Raw genomic sequence first — 14103 nt, forward strand, 5'->3', positions numbered from 1 at the left:
TTCCCTTCTGCACGCCAACGGATTGGTAGAGCCGCGGGGTGTTGGAGGCACTGCCGTAGGTTGGGATAGCCTTTTAAATCCCCATCCATTAGTGATGTTGGGCTCTACGATCTATGATGGATTGTCCAAAGTACACCGTGAGTAAAGCCGTATTATCGGGAGAAGTCTACTGGGGGTGTGCGGGTGGACAAAAGGGTGGGTTTGCAGTCGCGGAGAAGGCGGTGTGGACTTGGATCTTACACCTGGCCTCACACCAAAGGAAGTGTGGACGAGCATGCTACTCGGTTGGCAACAATGATAAGTTCTCTTATGGGAAAAGTAACGCACCTCTGCAGAGGATACTGAATTGTGACTGTCACTCCCTGTTCCGGGAAGGGAACTGTGAACGCGGCAGGAAAGGAACTCCACGAAGTTCTGGTCAACCTGTGAAGACTGACGGGCATAGTTTTCAGAATAAAATAAACCTTTTGAAGAAATGATTATGAAAACTTGCATTGGCCTATGACTTTCTGGTCTATGGCTGTAGCTAGTGCATGATACACCTATTTCCTAATATGAACTTGCTGAGTACGCTCGTACTCATTCTATCCCATTTGAACCCCCTTCTTAGATCAAGGCACCGAAGGAGAAACTACTGTGGAACTCGAAGACAAAGGAGTCAACTGTAACAAGATGAAGAATCCAATCAAAGAAGTCAATGGAGTCAACTTCTGCACCAACTATAATGGAAACCTAGAATAGTAATAGAAGGGAACCTTTCCCTTATCCTAGCACCTAAGTAGCTAGATTTCTATAGCAAGCCAAGTAGCTCTTGAACTTAAGTTAGCAATAAGATAGACTACGAGTCGTTCTTCTGGAGCTTTATTTGAAGTTTTACCTCACTGTAAAGTAGGAGGTTGTGTTGATCTTATGTAAACAGTTCATGTGTACTTCTATAGACATATCTTGGACTCGCATATGTTTCTGTTGTACCACTCTGAGAGATGTAATATGAGTGGAACAGTGTTTCACTTGTGTTATGTCAACGACTTGTGTACTACACCATGCAGTGGTACGCTGGGTCATCACAATACCATCAGCTAGATAGTATCCCTTGTTGTATGCGTGGTCGTTTACCTCAAAGTTCACGGCGGGAGCTTGTCCTTCAGCTAGTCTGGCAAACACCGAAGAGCGCTGCAGCACGTTGATATTATTGTTTGTTCCTGCCATGCCAAAAATGCATGCCAAATCCAAAGGTCCTGGTATGCCACCGCCTCAAGAATAAAACTGCACTCACCAGTATGTCCCTTGTAGATCCCCTGCCAAGTAAGATGACAATTCTTCCAGCCCCAATGCATACAGTCAATGCTTCCGAGCATCCCAGGAAACCCTATTGCTGCATTTTTTTGCAGGATTCGAGCTGTATCATCTTCTCTTGGTGCTCTCAAATAGTCTTTAGCAAACACCGCTATGATGACTCGGCAAAACCTGTAGAGAGTCTATGTACATGTCGACTCTGTCATCCGTAGGTAGTCATTGGTTGTATCTGGAGGAGCTCCGTATGCAACACAACACATTGCAGCAGTCAGCAGTGCACTTCTAAATTGAGGTGAAGACCCACAAACCTGTGCAATCTTGCTTGGCAATGAAGTACTTGTCGTACTCCCTGACGCCGTAGACAATCTTCAAGAACAACTCTTTCTTCACCCTAAATTGGCGCCGAAGTTCCTTCGGCGAATGAGTCGCGTCGTCATTGAAGTAGTCGGTGTCAAGCAGCATTGCGCCGGCTTGACGATGCCGGTTGATGTTCTTACTCTTGCCTTGATTTGAGCCGCCGCGCCGAGGCACGACGAAGAAAGGCTGGCGAACGCGCAGCATGCTCGTCAGAATCAGCTGCTGCTGTTGCCGCCGGACAGCCTTAGCGTTCTGCTCCTTCGTGCACAGCTGCACCATCATCTCGTCGTCGCTGTCCATCGTGACAATCGGACGAAAACCTTGAGGGCTGGGCGGTTGTGCCGCGGTGGCGGCGAGCTCTGTTCCAGGCGAAACAGCGACCACCGGTTGAGGGGGTGGCGGCCGTGTCGATGGACGGGGGTTCCTAGACAGGCGGCGGTGTCTGTTGCAAGCAGGGGGCACGTCGATGGTGGCGATCTAGAGGGGTGGGAGTCGGCTTGGGCGTGGGTAGGAGGCAGGAAATCGGTGTGTCTGGCTGCCAGGCGGAGCCCACGCTCGTTTTCTGAGGTTCCGCGAGCTGCCGACGCGCCCGGTTCGCCCCCTTGGCCAAGGGGCCGACACGGGGATGCCGGTGATTCTATTGGGCTCGAAACGTTAGGGGCGCACTGGTGCGAGCCTAGAAACCACGCCGACCCCAAAACACTATCAGGACAGCTATCAGATCGCCGGTGTAGATGCTCTTATATTTCAAAAAAAAAAGGGGGGTTACGTCTCGGTATCCAAACTAAGCCTTTTTTTTGTTGTCAAAAAAATCCTTTTTTTTGTTAAAGGCTAAAACAGAAAAGGTTAATTTTACAAGAAAAAGGTGAATTATTTGGGTAGCAAAATTAAATTTCTCAAGAAAAATACACTTTCATCCGTATCCACGGCGCCACCGTCATCCCCCGCGTCCCCGCAAGGCCGCAACTCCCTGCTCTCTCCTCCTCTGCCAGGGTCGCCGTGGCCTCCGATTCCCTTTGCCATTGCTGGTCCTGTCCCTCCTTCGTCGTGGCCTCAATCGAAATCGAAGAGACCAACGAAGAGGAAGGATAAGCCGTCAGTGTCGTGTTTTGCTGCTCGTCGTCGTTCGCGGATTCGAGGTAAACTGGGGCGCTGATGCACTGTGCGTCCTCCAACTCCTTCCGATCTGCTGATCTCAAGGAGGTATTAGAGCAGCAGAGATCAAATTTTCTTGCTGAATTTGACCCTCGATGCCTAATATGCGTGATTCCGTTTCCGCAGGTCTTATGCTTCGATTTGATTTCTTACATTAGGAATTGGAGAGCCGTGGTTGCTGCATGTGTCTGCTCATTTCAAGTGGATAGTTAGGTGCTAGTGCTCCCCTCCACCTATGTACGTATATCGTTATACAAGTTCAGTTTCTTCTTGGGGTGCTAATGCTTTCTTCACAATCAGGAGATGCAGGCAGATTGTGGATCACACATGCTTAATCTGCATAAAGTTCTGCTTCAGCCTTCAAGCACATAGTTAGGCAATACTGCAGCAGCTACTCAGCTGGTTTGAAGCAACGCATGCCTACATTACAGGTAACTATATCCTGACACACACTAGTTCATATTTGAGTTGCAGAAGCCAATCAAAGCATACTGTTGCTCGAAAAAATCAAAGCATACTGATATTGTATTGTACATTAATAAGAAGCCAAATGTGTGCACAAACATCACACTTATTACATGAAACTGTACGCGAAATTTACGATGTTTGATACAGAGGAAAGCCACACAAATATGAAACCAAGCATAGATACAACCATTTATGCTCGATTGGAGCCACTAGGGCACACATGTAGATCAAGTAAACGGACATACTTCAGTTGTATAAACACGCGCAGCAGAAAGAAATCAACGGACAAGCACAACAGATTGCAATCCACACTAGCACACGCAAACCACACCATGGGATCAATGAAAAGGCCCTTCCGGAGTGAAACCTGTTTCTTCCAGCAGAAAGAGAATGTTGCAGCACCGTTGTCATCCTCTTCTTCATCTCCTTTTTCTTAGTCTTGAGTTTCTGGTCCATTGAGTTTAAGACTAGGCTTGTTTTTATGTTTTTCAATGTCCTTTGTCATGTCATCAGGGACTTGGTCACCTGTGAACTCGAGCTCCTTCAACCTGGGAAGTTCGTCGATGCCAGAGAGAGATGTGGAAGATGACCAGACAATCTTCTCGAGCCTAGGAGCAGATCCACAGGTGAAGACCATCTTGGTAATGGCCGAGCAGTGAACTTCAAGAAGGTTGAGCCATAAAAAATCATCTTTTTCTAATGTAATATCATTCTGTGTTCCACCAACAGCCTTGTCCAGGAGCACCAGAGAGCGTATATTTCTTTTATTGGCGAGCAGTTGTAGCGCATCTTGCTCCAGCAATGTACCACAAAGAGTCAGCTTGGCTAATTGTGTGGCATTGTCAAATGATGACAACAATCTGCCGCAGTAGCTGTTGTTCAACACTAGCTCTTTCAATTTAGGAAGACAGTCAACTCCAGAAATAGAACATATGCTGGTGATAGATAAAACCATCTTCTCGAGCTCATTGGCTGCTCCATTCTCAAAAGTGATATCAGTCAAGTTCGAGCCCTCAACAAGAAGGTACTTGAGGGATTTGAATTCACCATCCTTGAAGTTCAGAATGTGCTCGGTGCATACAATGTGTTGGAGCCTGACGCACCGTAACCTGGGCAGCTTGCCAAGGATTTTCAGATCATCTTGACTCAGCACAGTGTGACATAGAGTTACCTTGGCAAGTTTGATTTTATCACCTTTTATGTACAATGGAAGAAGACGCCCCTTCTGTGTGGTTCCCCTGATGCTTAGACTCTCAAGAATCTTGGGGCAGTTTTTTAAGAGAGAGCCAATATCATCTGGTAACTCTGCACTGGAAGGAGTACCCTCATGTGGTGTGGCTACGGGAGTAGTAGTGATTGAGAGAGAACGGAGGCACTCATGTAGGTCACTGATCGTCTGAAGAAAATTCTTGAGGTGACTATCCTTATCATCGATAACCACACCTAGCTTCCTCAGCTGCCATAGCTTTCCAATATCTTTTAAATCATGACTCTGCTGGGCCTTGACATTGGATAGCACCTCCATGTTTACCATTTTGTCGATCCTATGAGGAATCTGGCCACTAGAGCCAAAATTGCTTGGATTCAGATCGATGTGACCAGCAAGCAGACGCTTCAGCTTCAAGAGCAGGATATTTGCTGTTGCATGTGGAGGTATCTCAGTTTGTCGGATATCCAATACCTCTAGCTCACGGAGGTTGTTGATTTCACTGGGTAGCTGGGTGATATCTGTTCTCCTCAGGCTCAGATACTTGAGAAGTAACATCTTGTTGCAGATGTCCTTCAGGTACCGCTGGTTCTTCTTCCCAAGAAAACACCGACAACCTTCTAGATCTAGCACCTTGAGCAGGGATAGTTGAGACGAGTTAGAGAGCCCCTGGAAGAATTTATCAATTCTATCAGAGCTGCGGAGTTGGAGATCGTTGAAAATGGAGAAATGGCGAGCCAAGTGATGCGACAGGCGTGTCTCCACAATGTGTTGTTTTCTTGCGATGGTGGTAATGAATCCATGAACTGGATCACCTATGACGCAACTCTTTACAATTCCTGTGGCACCAATATCAGCAGGATAAACAAGGCACCGGCTAACAAGTGCGTCAAAGCATCGGTTGGCCTGACGGACAGAACTCGGCCAATCTTCCTTGGATGTCAGACCTTCTGCAACCCACCGTCCAATCAAGGTTGACCGCCTGATCTTGTGTCCGGAAGGGAAGATAGCTAGGTACAGCAAGCAGGACTTGTACTCTTTAGGCAAATCATTGTAAGAGAACTTGAACATCACCTTAGCGATGTTGTTGAATGATGTTGTTGGCAAAGCCTGCAAGGTGCTGTTCAGCTTGAGTAACTCCTCCTCGCTCCTCTTGGGGTTAGCATACATAGCATGAGTGAAGATCTTCATGCAGAATTCATGTGGCTCACACTCGTACAAGATATCATGAAAAATTTGGGGGTTATAGCTGTCTCCATTCTTCAGTTGGCCAGTAAGCTTGAGCACTGTATCATGGTAGAGGCCAGCAAGAGAATAGTCTATAGGTTCCCTCTGTGGGTAGCAATATTCTCTAGCCGGCTGAATGTCCTTTGTGGCGGTGACCATCATTAAATCAGCGCTGCAGTTTAACAGGCTCAAAGCATTTCTGGTATCCTCCCATGCGGAAACATCCATCAGCTCATCAACTTTGAGAATAATCAGGGGACATTCATATTTACGCCGGGACCTAAGATAATTCAAGTTCTTTTTAATCCTGTCCACGAGACCTTTGATCTTGAGCTGCTCTTTGAACTCGTGCTTCATTTTGTCCATCATCTGACCGATTTTTTCAGAAAAGCTTTCTAGGTTTTGATCTGGAACACCAATTTCAGCTGTCCCTTCACTCTTGTCATATTTACCTTGCTGCAGCTCTCGTAAGATGTCTTCCTTCGCATTGTGAATCAGTTTTTTGATTTGATCCTCACCCAATGTAGCAGTTGTGGTCTTTGTAGCTTGCTTGTCCAAGGATCCGTCTTCATCCTGCAGGGGCTTGCTACTGCTGCTCTTGGGGAACAACTTCTGCATGATGTGCGCATATTGTGCCTCATCGAGCTGAATCCATGTCGTCTGCTGACTCTCCTCCTCCTCATCATCATCATCATCATCATCATCATCATCATCATCATCATCATCATCATCATCATCATCATCTTCTTCATTTTTATCTTCATCTTCCTCACCCTCCTCCTTCTCCTCATTTTCCTCTTCCTCTTCCTCCGCTACTTCTCCTTCACCATTCTCCATATGCTTGGTTGTTTCTCCTCCTCGCCCTCCTCCCCCGCCTTCTTCTTCCTCTTCCTCCCTATGTATGCTTACTTCTCCTCCCCCCTCCTCCATGTGTTTGCATGCTACTTTTCCTCCTCCTCCTTCCTCTTCCATATGCTTGGCCACGGCTTCTCCTTCTTCCACCACCTGCATATGCTTGGCTGCTTCCTCTTCAAGCTTCTCTTTTTTCTCTGCTTCCATATGCTCCTTAAGCTTCTTGACGATGCTGTTGTTGTTGTCCCACGCTGGTAATCTGTACATGTCTTTGTTCTTCCCCTTTTGATCTTGTTGAGACGCTGACTGGAGCAGCAGCTGAAGTACTACGTCTAGGTCCAACTGGTCAAAACCACCGTGCAGCTTATTCCCCTTGGGTAGTCCGTCGCCCTTCTCTAGTCGACCTTGGATATCACTTTTGATTTTGTCAAGCTTTTCGTTAATCTTCATCTCTTTGATATTCTCCTTGATTAGAAGACGAGCAATAGCCCTCTTCTTTTCACCGTAAATTTGCCATCTTCTAAACCGAACTTCCCAAGGGTCAAGATCAACTTGGCCTTGTGTGCCTTGCTCCTGGGGGTTAGATTTGGCATGCTTGAGCTCGCGCAGTATGTAGAAGAGAACCTCCTTGGGCCGTAGTGGTTCAAAATCGGGGTGCACTGCTCGGATATCAACCACGACAGTGCGATGGTAGCCGAAGTCGATGTCCTCCCGTTCAATCCAAAGTTCTTGTACAAGATCGAGGAGGTCCTGATACGTGTCTGGTGCGATCACGACCATGGACAAAGATTCGCCGGCGTTAACAGGAACTCCATCTGCCCACTCCTTTAGCTTTGCCCTGACGTAGTCGTCCAGGGTGCGAGGCTCTGTGAAGGCTCTTCGAGCAGAATGACCGCCGACTGCCATCTCCCCCATGAGTTGGTCGTCGCCGTCTTCTTCGTCGCCGTCTTCTTCGTCGTCGTCCCTGGCAGCATATCCACCTGCAGCAGCAGCCCGAGACGACGACGACGACGATGCCGTTGGAGTCGATTGCCCCTTCCCTGACTTGTCGGGGACCTCCACGCCATACCTCAACCGCCGCTCGCCGACGTCGCGCGCCCGCTCCTTGAGCAGGCGCAGCTGCTCGGCTGCGCGGTGCTGCGCGACCAACTTGTGCAGGAACCAAGTCGCCCACCAGAGGTAGCCTCTGAGTCCTCCTCTCGCGCGGTGGATGTCAGGGTTCCCCCTGTAGAGGTAGAGGTCGATGCAGTTGTTGCAGTCCTGGGCGAGCAGACGCACCTGGTTCATCCAGGTGCGCACCTGCTCATCGTGCTCGCCGCCGGGGGGTGCCCACCTTGCCAGGTGCGCCAGGAAGCTTTTCATGCTCTCCATCTCCTCCTTGATGAACTGCACGTCGTCCCGGACCCCACGCAGCAGCAGCGCCTCGCTGCGGATGACGACCAGCAGCGAGCTCACAGCGCCCGCCGCGAGCTCGGCCATGGCGGCTCCTCCCTCTCCTTCTAGCCCCGGCTGATAATGTTGTCGAACTGGTCTCCCTCTCGCCGGGGAGCGAGGCTAGCTGAACTGGGTGATGGCTACGAGGCACCGCATGGAATGTTTTCTCGCGCCACGCACTAACTATTTGAATTATCGGTGTCGTCACAGACGGTAGCTTGTGCACCTTCTCTCACGCCACCCACTAATTATCTCAACTTGACTTGACGAGCGCGGCTTGGTCATGGGCGTTCACACGCTGTGCAGCCATTAGCATAGGCTGGTTGCATCAGCTCCCTGATGGTGACATTAGTTTAGACTTTTTTTTTTGCAAAAAAACCCTCAGTCTATCAAGAAGCCCAACCAGTTACATGCAGAACCCCACAAAGAAGAGAGCGACACACAGCCAAACTCGCCCAAGATAATTCACTCATCCATGCATACATCAATAGAAATCCGAGCAAAACTTGAGCCATCAATAGAAAAGAAAAAATGAGCCAGAACTTTACCCACGGGAAGATAGTGAGCATGTCGGAGTAGGCGACAACCCGAGCAAACTTATATTTCATAGGTTTATTATTTCTTCAAACTAGCTCCTACTGAAATTTAACTCCATTGCCATCTTACCACGGCCTAGTTCTCCCTTCCGATGAGTTCACTGTTTCCCTCTTTCGAGCGTCAGACGACAATGGCCATTGGTGATGGCAAGCTAAATAAACCAATACAAAAGGTTCAGTCTATCAAATAGGCACCATCCTCACGGCAGGTGGTGACTATGTGATGGATTGCTGGTGCACGCCACTGGTGGCTACGGCCAGCTTAGTTGATGGGAGATATGCTGGAAGTTGATTTAAGCTAAATAAACTAACACGATCAGTTGACATTGACACACAACAATAACAATCGTATTGCTTGTAAGAATTTTGTCAAACTTGTGGCATGCGACATGCAAAGAGTTTTTTCACGAACAAAATGATGTACATGTTTTTATTATACAAAATCGGACAAGGAGAGTGTGAAGATCAATGATTGGAGCCATGTGCCCTGTCCTCACACATACGCGCATCATGTAAATCCGAAGGCCTCACCAAGGCGAGCAAGGAGCACAACCGGTCCAACAAATCCTCGACGTGCATTGCATGCACACGCTTAAGAAGTTTTCGCCGCCGTATTCTGCTAACCATCTTCAGGGCAAGGATTAGCGCATTAACCTTGCCAAGCCTACCATGGATGCCACCACGATGCTAGATAGAGCCACCGCTTTGCCTGAGTCCATCGCAGAGATCCTGCCACGCCACACCACCGGAACCCAGAGGGGTACCGATAATGATAGTGTCGCCATTGTTCGATCTGATCTAGAGTTTCCCCGAGAGCAGCCCAAGTGAGGAGACGATGACTACAACGACGATAGCTTGTGCACCTTCTCTCATGCCACCCACTAATTATCTCAACTTGACTTGACGAGCGCGGCTTGGTCATGGGCGTTCACACGCTGTGCAACCATTAGCATAGGCTGGTTGCATCCGCACCCTGATGGTGACATTAGTTTAGACTTTTTTTTTGCGAAAAAACCCGCAATCTATTAAGAAGTCCAGCCAGTTACATGCAGAACCCCACAAAGAATGGAGCGACACAGCCAAAACTCGCCTAAGATAATCCACTCATCCCTGCATACATCAATAGAGAAAACCGAGCAAAACTAAAACATCAAGAAAAAAGAAAAAACTGAGCAAAACTTTACCCACGGGAAGATGAGCATGTAGGAGTAGGTGACAACCGGAGCAAACTTATGTTTCATAGGTTTATTATTTCTTCAAAATAGCTCCTACTGAAATTTAACTCCATTACCATCTTAGCATGACCTAGTTCTCCTTTCCGATAAGTTCACTGTTTCCCTCTTCCGAGCGCCAGATGACGGTGGCCATCAGTAATGGCAAGCTAAATAAACCAACACAAAAGGTTCAGTCTATCAAACGGAAACTATCGTCACGGCAGGTGGCAACTATGTGCTGGATTGCTGGTGCACACCACCGGTGGCTACGGCCGGCTTAGATGATGGGAGAGATGCCGGAATGTGATGTAAGCTAAATAAACTAACACGATCAGTTGACATTGGCACATAGCAATCGTATTGCTCGGAAGCATTTTGTCAAACAAGTCGCATGCGCATGAAAGGAGTTTTTTTCCCGATCAAAATGATGTACACAATCTTTTTATTATACAAAACCGGACAAAGAGAATGCAAAGATCAGTCTGATTGTGGCTGCACCTACAAGATTGATGAAGGGTGGCCATGATCGGAGCCATGTGCTCTGTCCTCACACATACACGCATCATGTAAGTCCGAAGGCCTCACCAAGGCGAGCAAGGAGCACAACAAGTCCAACAAACCCTTGAAGTGCACCGCATGCACACGCTTAAGAAGGCATCACCGTCGTATTCTGCTAACAATCTTCAGGACAAGGATTAGCGCATTAACCTTGCCAGGCCTACCATGGATGCCACCACGACGCTGGACATCGCCACCACTTTACGCAGTCCATCGCAGAGATGCCGACACGCCACACCACCGGAACCCGTTGTAGTTGACGCGGTAGATGCCACACGGCTCCACCTACTGAATCCTTTAGCAAGCATCTGCTCCAAAACGATGCCCTCAAGAGGGGTACTGACAATGATAACGCCACCATCGTCCGACCCGCTCTAGGGTTTCCCCGAGAGCAGCCCGAGTGAGGAGACGATGACTGCAACGACGATGCCTTCATCAAGGTAACGACGCAGTGACTGGAGTTGGAGCTTTGTTTTCACCTGCTGCCACGCCTCCTCAACTCGCAGCAGCTAGATCGCTGCCTAGTCGCGCATAATTTGCAATAATGCTTTGCTTGGAATTGTTCCAGTTTACTAGGTTTCCCAAAACACTTTGATCGTACTTCATCAAAATGAATATTCCAACTCCTTGATGATGGTTGTAGACCTTAAATGTCACTTTGACGATTAGTGCCTTCCCTCCTAGCTTTGCCTGCCACTTCTTCCCGTCACTTCCTCCCGCAATTTCTTCCCGCCAACTCGTTCCCGCCACCATTCCCCTCCATTTCTCCGTATCCCTCCCTATAAAACCACTCACCGATTCGTTGTGCTTTACTAGTGCTCCTCTCCCTCCCACCAACTCCTTGCATCCATGGGTGTGCCTTGCTCGGACCAAGGTGAGAGGCCAAAGAAGATGAAGGATGCAAGTTTGCACCCCCCCTAGGATGGGAGAAGAGCGATGTTGATGCGGCAATCTTGCCAAGGTGAAGGATGCGATGGATTTTTCTGATAAGTTGGGCATGAAGCTTTCATTTGTGCCAACTTTCAGTATGATCTACTCATTCCAACTTCGTCATATGACAAGCTTGTGGTATGTTCTAAGCACGGTGACTAGACAAATTGTTTGTTTGTGTTATTTGTGTTTATTTGTTAATGTTCTTATATATTTTGCAGTCTCCTCTGTCGCTTTGCACATGGTATCATTGGATTGACACGGGGTAGCGGGATTGGACGTTGAATGAGATTGTTGAAAGGTCTTGTCGTGCTTGGGGAAGCCTGTATGCGGATGAGCGTGCAGAAAGGACCGCTGCAATACAACTAGGAGCAATGACATTAATTTCCAAAGATTGGAGGAAAAACGATATAGACTCTGCACGACGGAGGAGGAATGGTTGTGAGATATGTGAGGCGGAAAGGCGAAGAAGGAGAAAAAGAGCCGGTCATGTATCTTAATTTCAATTGTAGTTGGCTAGGAGAGATTTATCCTAATTTCAGCTGTAGCTATTAATTTCAGCATCTAGATGTATATTAAGTTAATGTGGTAATAGAAAAATAGTACTAGTTTCGTGATAAAAAAATGTAGTTTCTCCGCCAACTCTTTCCCGCCAAACCTTCCCGTCGAATGCTCCTCGCGAGAACATGCACTTGGAACCTTGCAGGAGATGAATTTTTTAGACTAAAAGGGACCGCTCCCTGGCTCCCTTTTCATTGAAAAACGAAACCATAGCGTCCTAATACAGAGATTCTTAACGAAAACACAAACGTGGGGAAAGAAACTAGAAGTGGTTTTCCTGGGAGTGGGTGTAGACGAAACCACCCAAACACCAGAATAGGCCACCAAGCTATAACAGTTCAGCACCGGAGCCACTATACAAATAGGGACATAAGCTCAAAAGAACATGTTCTTTCCCTAAGGAACTACCAACATGTCCAATAGAGGAAGGAGATCACCCGATCACCACGTGCACCACTTCATCATAATGATGTTCTTGAAGGTATAAGGCAAAAGCTCTTCCTCCATGCGGTGCACTGACATGCGAAGTCTTCCAAGTTGTGATCTAGCCAAAAGGTTGGCATATCAGTTAGGTTTCAGCACCAACGGCATCTTGAGTTTTCTCAGCAGCAATGTTGTGAATAGGCCACGAGTGTCGAATCTTGATCCTTGAACGGAACCTTCTAATTCCTCATATAAGCTAGTGTTAACCCCCAAACCTATTTTATATTCATCCAGGGTTTTCTGTTAAACACAATGGAGTTCCTATTGTTCAATATACTCCAAAGAACGGCAGATGAAACAATATTAAGTTGCATATATCTTGTATTACACAACCACTTAGACTCTAAGCTCAAGAAGTCGGTAATCATCACACCAAAGGACTCATACACATCATTTTCAGGCAAATAAATGTGTTGTATTCCTTTAAAGTTAACTATTTCATAAAGAAATTTAGAGGAGTACACCCCACTAGATTCATAGCTCCAAATCATATGATCCTCTTGATCAGAAAAATGATACTATTGCCAGGATTTCTTGCCATTGGATCATTTGGAAATCAATAAAGGTCCTTCTAAAGGTACATCTAAGTTAGGACCCATCCCGATTAACAGTGATGGTTTTTGTTTGCTGATTAACTATCAAGTAAACATCAAAAATTGAGTTGCTAAAAGTGTGTTAACAAACCAAATATCCCCTCAAAACAAATGGATTTACCATAACCTACATGCCATTTATAACCAAATCTAACTGCCTTTTGTTGCTATTATCACCCCTTTCCAAGAAACAAAAGGATGTTGATCGTGACAACACAATATGTTGGGATTTTTTTATTGTACTTAGCATCAATTATTTTCCTCCACAAACTACCCTCAGCCTGAATATATATATTAGTCTAGGATCCTCATAATCAAATGCTCAAGTCTTGGAGATTAGGGATACCTAGGCCACAAAAATCTTTCTTTTCACAAATAGAAGGCCAATTTCCCAATTATTTTTTCCTTGCCATCTTCATCACTAATGTATGTAGATGCATCTATGTTATTTGTAGTTTATTGTGTTATATTCCATCACATTTACATCATATTATGATTTATTACCTTGATTTACATTGATTTCTAGTATTTTCCAAAAGATTCCCTTTATTTTGGTTCTACCTTTGTTTGGAAGAAAAAACCTTCTCACTACAAAAAAAACTCCCATTATTGGACGGATTTTTTTGGATGACACAAGCTGCAGTTGCATGCAAAAATATTTTGACAAGAGGGCGGGCATTCCCGTCACCCAACAAGGTTGGCGCACAAATTTTATTCGTGGTTTATTGTATACCAGCGGATAAATATGCCATGCTTGGTAGCAGGCAAGCCCGGCCAGGTAATGTCATAGTTGAGCAAGATATGCATTTAGTGTTGTGTCATCCATTGTAAACGATATAAAAAGTTAGGCGAAAACTGGAGAATGGTCAAGCACGTCCCACTGACTTGTCAACAATGATCGCTTACAAGTATGGCCCATCTCCACCAACCCAGGCATTGTATTTATACGGGTCGTTTTTGCATAGGCGGCCCAAATAGCTGACCACACTAGTTCTCGAGCGCATAACCAAAACCTAACAACCACTTGCTTATCATTGTTTGTTAATATAATACAAGGAACACTTAGTGATAGCTCAAAATTTTGCACTATTTACTGAGGTCTTTAAGTATACTCTTGCTCATATTGTCACTCATCTCATGCTCCAGCTAGATACACATATGCCTATGTTTAC

At 46.5% G+C, this 14103-nt stretch overlaps 1 protein-coding gene and 1 long non-coding RNA gene across 2 annotated transcripts; one reads left to right on the forward strand and one right to left on the reverse strand.

The window, feature by feature from the left end:
- The first annotated feature begins 2575 nt into the window (after positions 1 to 2575).
- LOC127296464 (uncharacterized) lies at positions 2576 to 11904 on the forward strand. Its single transcript, XR_007848508.2, has 5 exons — positions 2576 to 2792; positions 2935 to 3021; positions 3109 to 3239; positions 11181 to 11432; positions 11516 to 11904. It is a non-coding gene; the product is annotated as an uncharacterized lncRNA (long non-coding RNA).
- On the reverse strand, positions 3303 to 8190 carry LOC127296463 (uncharacterized). The gene has a single exon (XM_051326545.2). The coding sequence runs from the start codon at positions 8039 to 8041 to the stop codon at positions 3710 to 3712; it is 4332 nt and encodes a 1443-aa protein (XP_051182505.1). The 5' UTR covers positions 8042 to 8190; the 3' UTR covers positions 3303 to 3709.
- Positions 11905 to 14103: the final 2199 nt, after the last annotated feature.

Source organism: Lolium perenne, chromosome 4 (assembly GCF_019359855.2).
Source record: "Lolium perenne isolate Kyuss_39 chromosome 4, Kyuss_2.0, whole genome shotgun sequence".
NCBI lineage: Eukaryota > Viridiplantae > Streptophyta > Magnoliopsida > Poales > Poaceae > Lolium > Lolium perenne.

Bases quoted from the DNA above. Each gene is read 5' to 3' on its own strand.
- LOC127296463 (XM_051326545.2), bottom strand. From the start codon at position 8,041: ATGGCCGAGCTCGCGGCGGGCGCTGTGAGCTCGCTGCTGGTCGTCATC.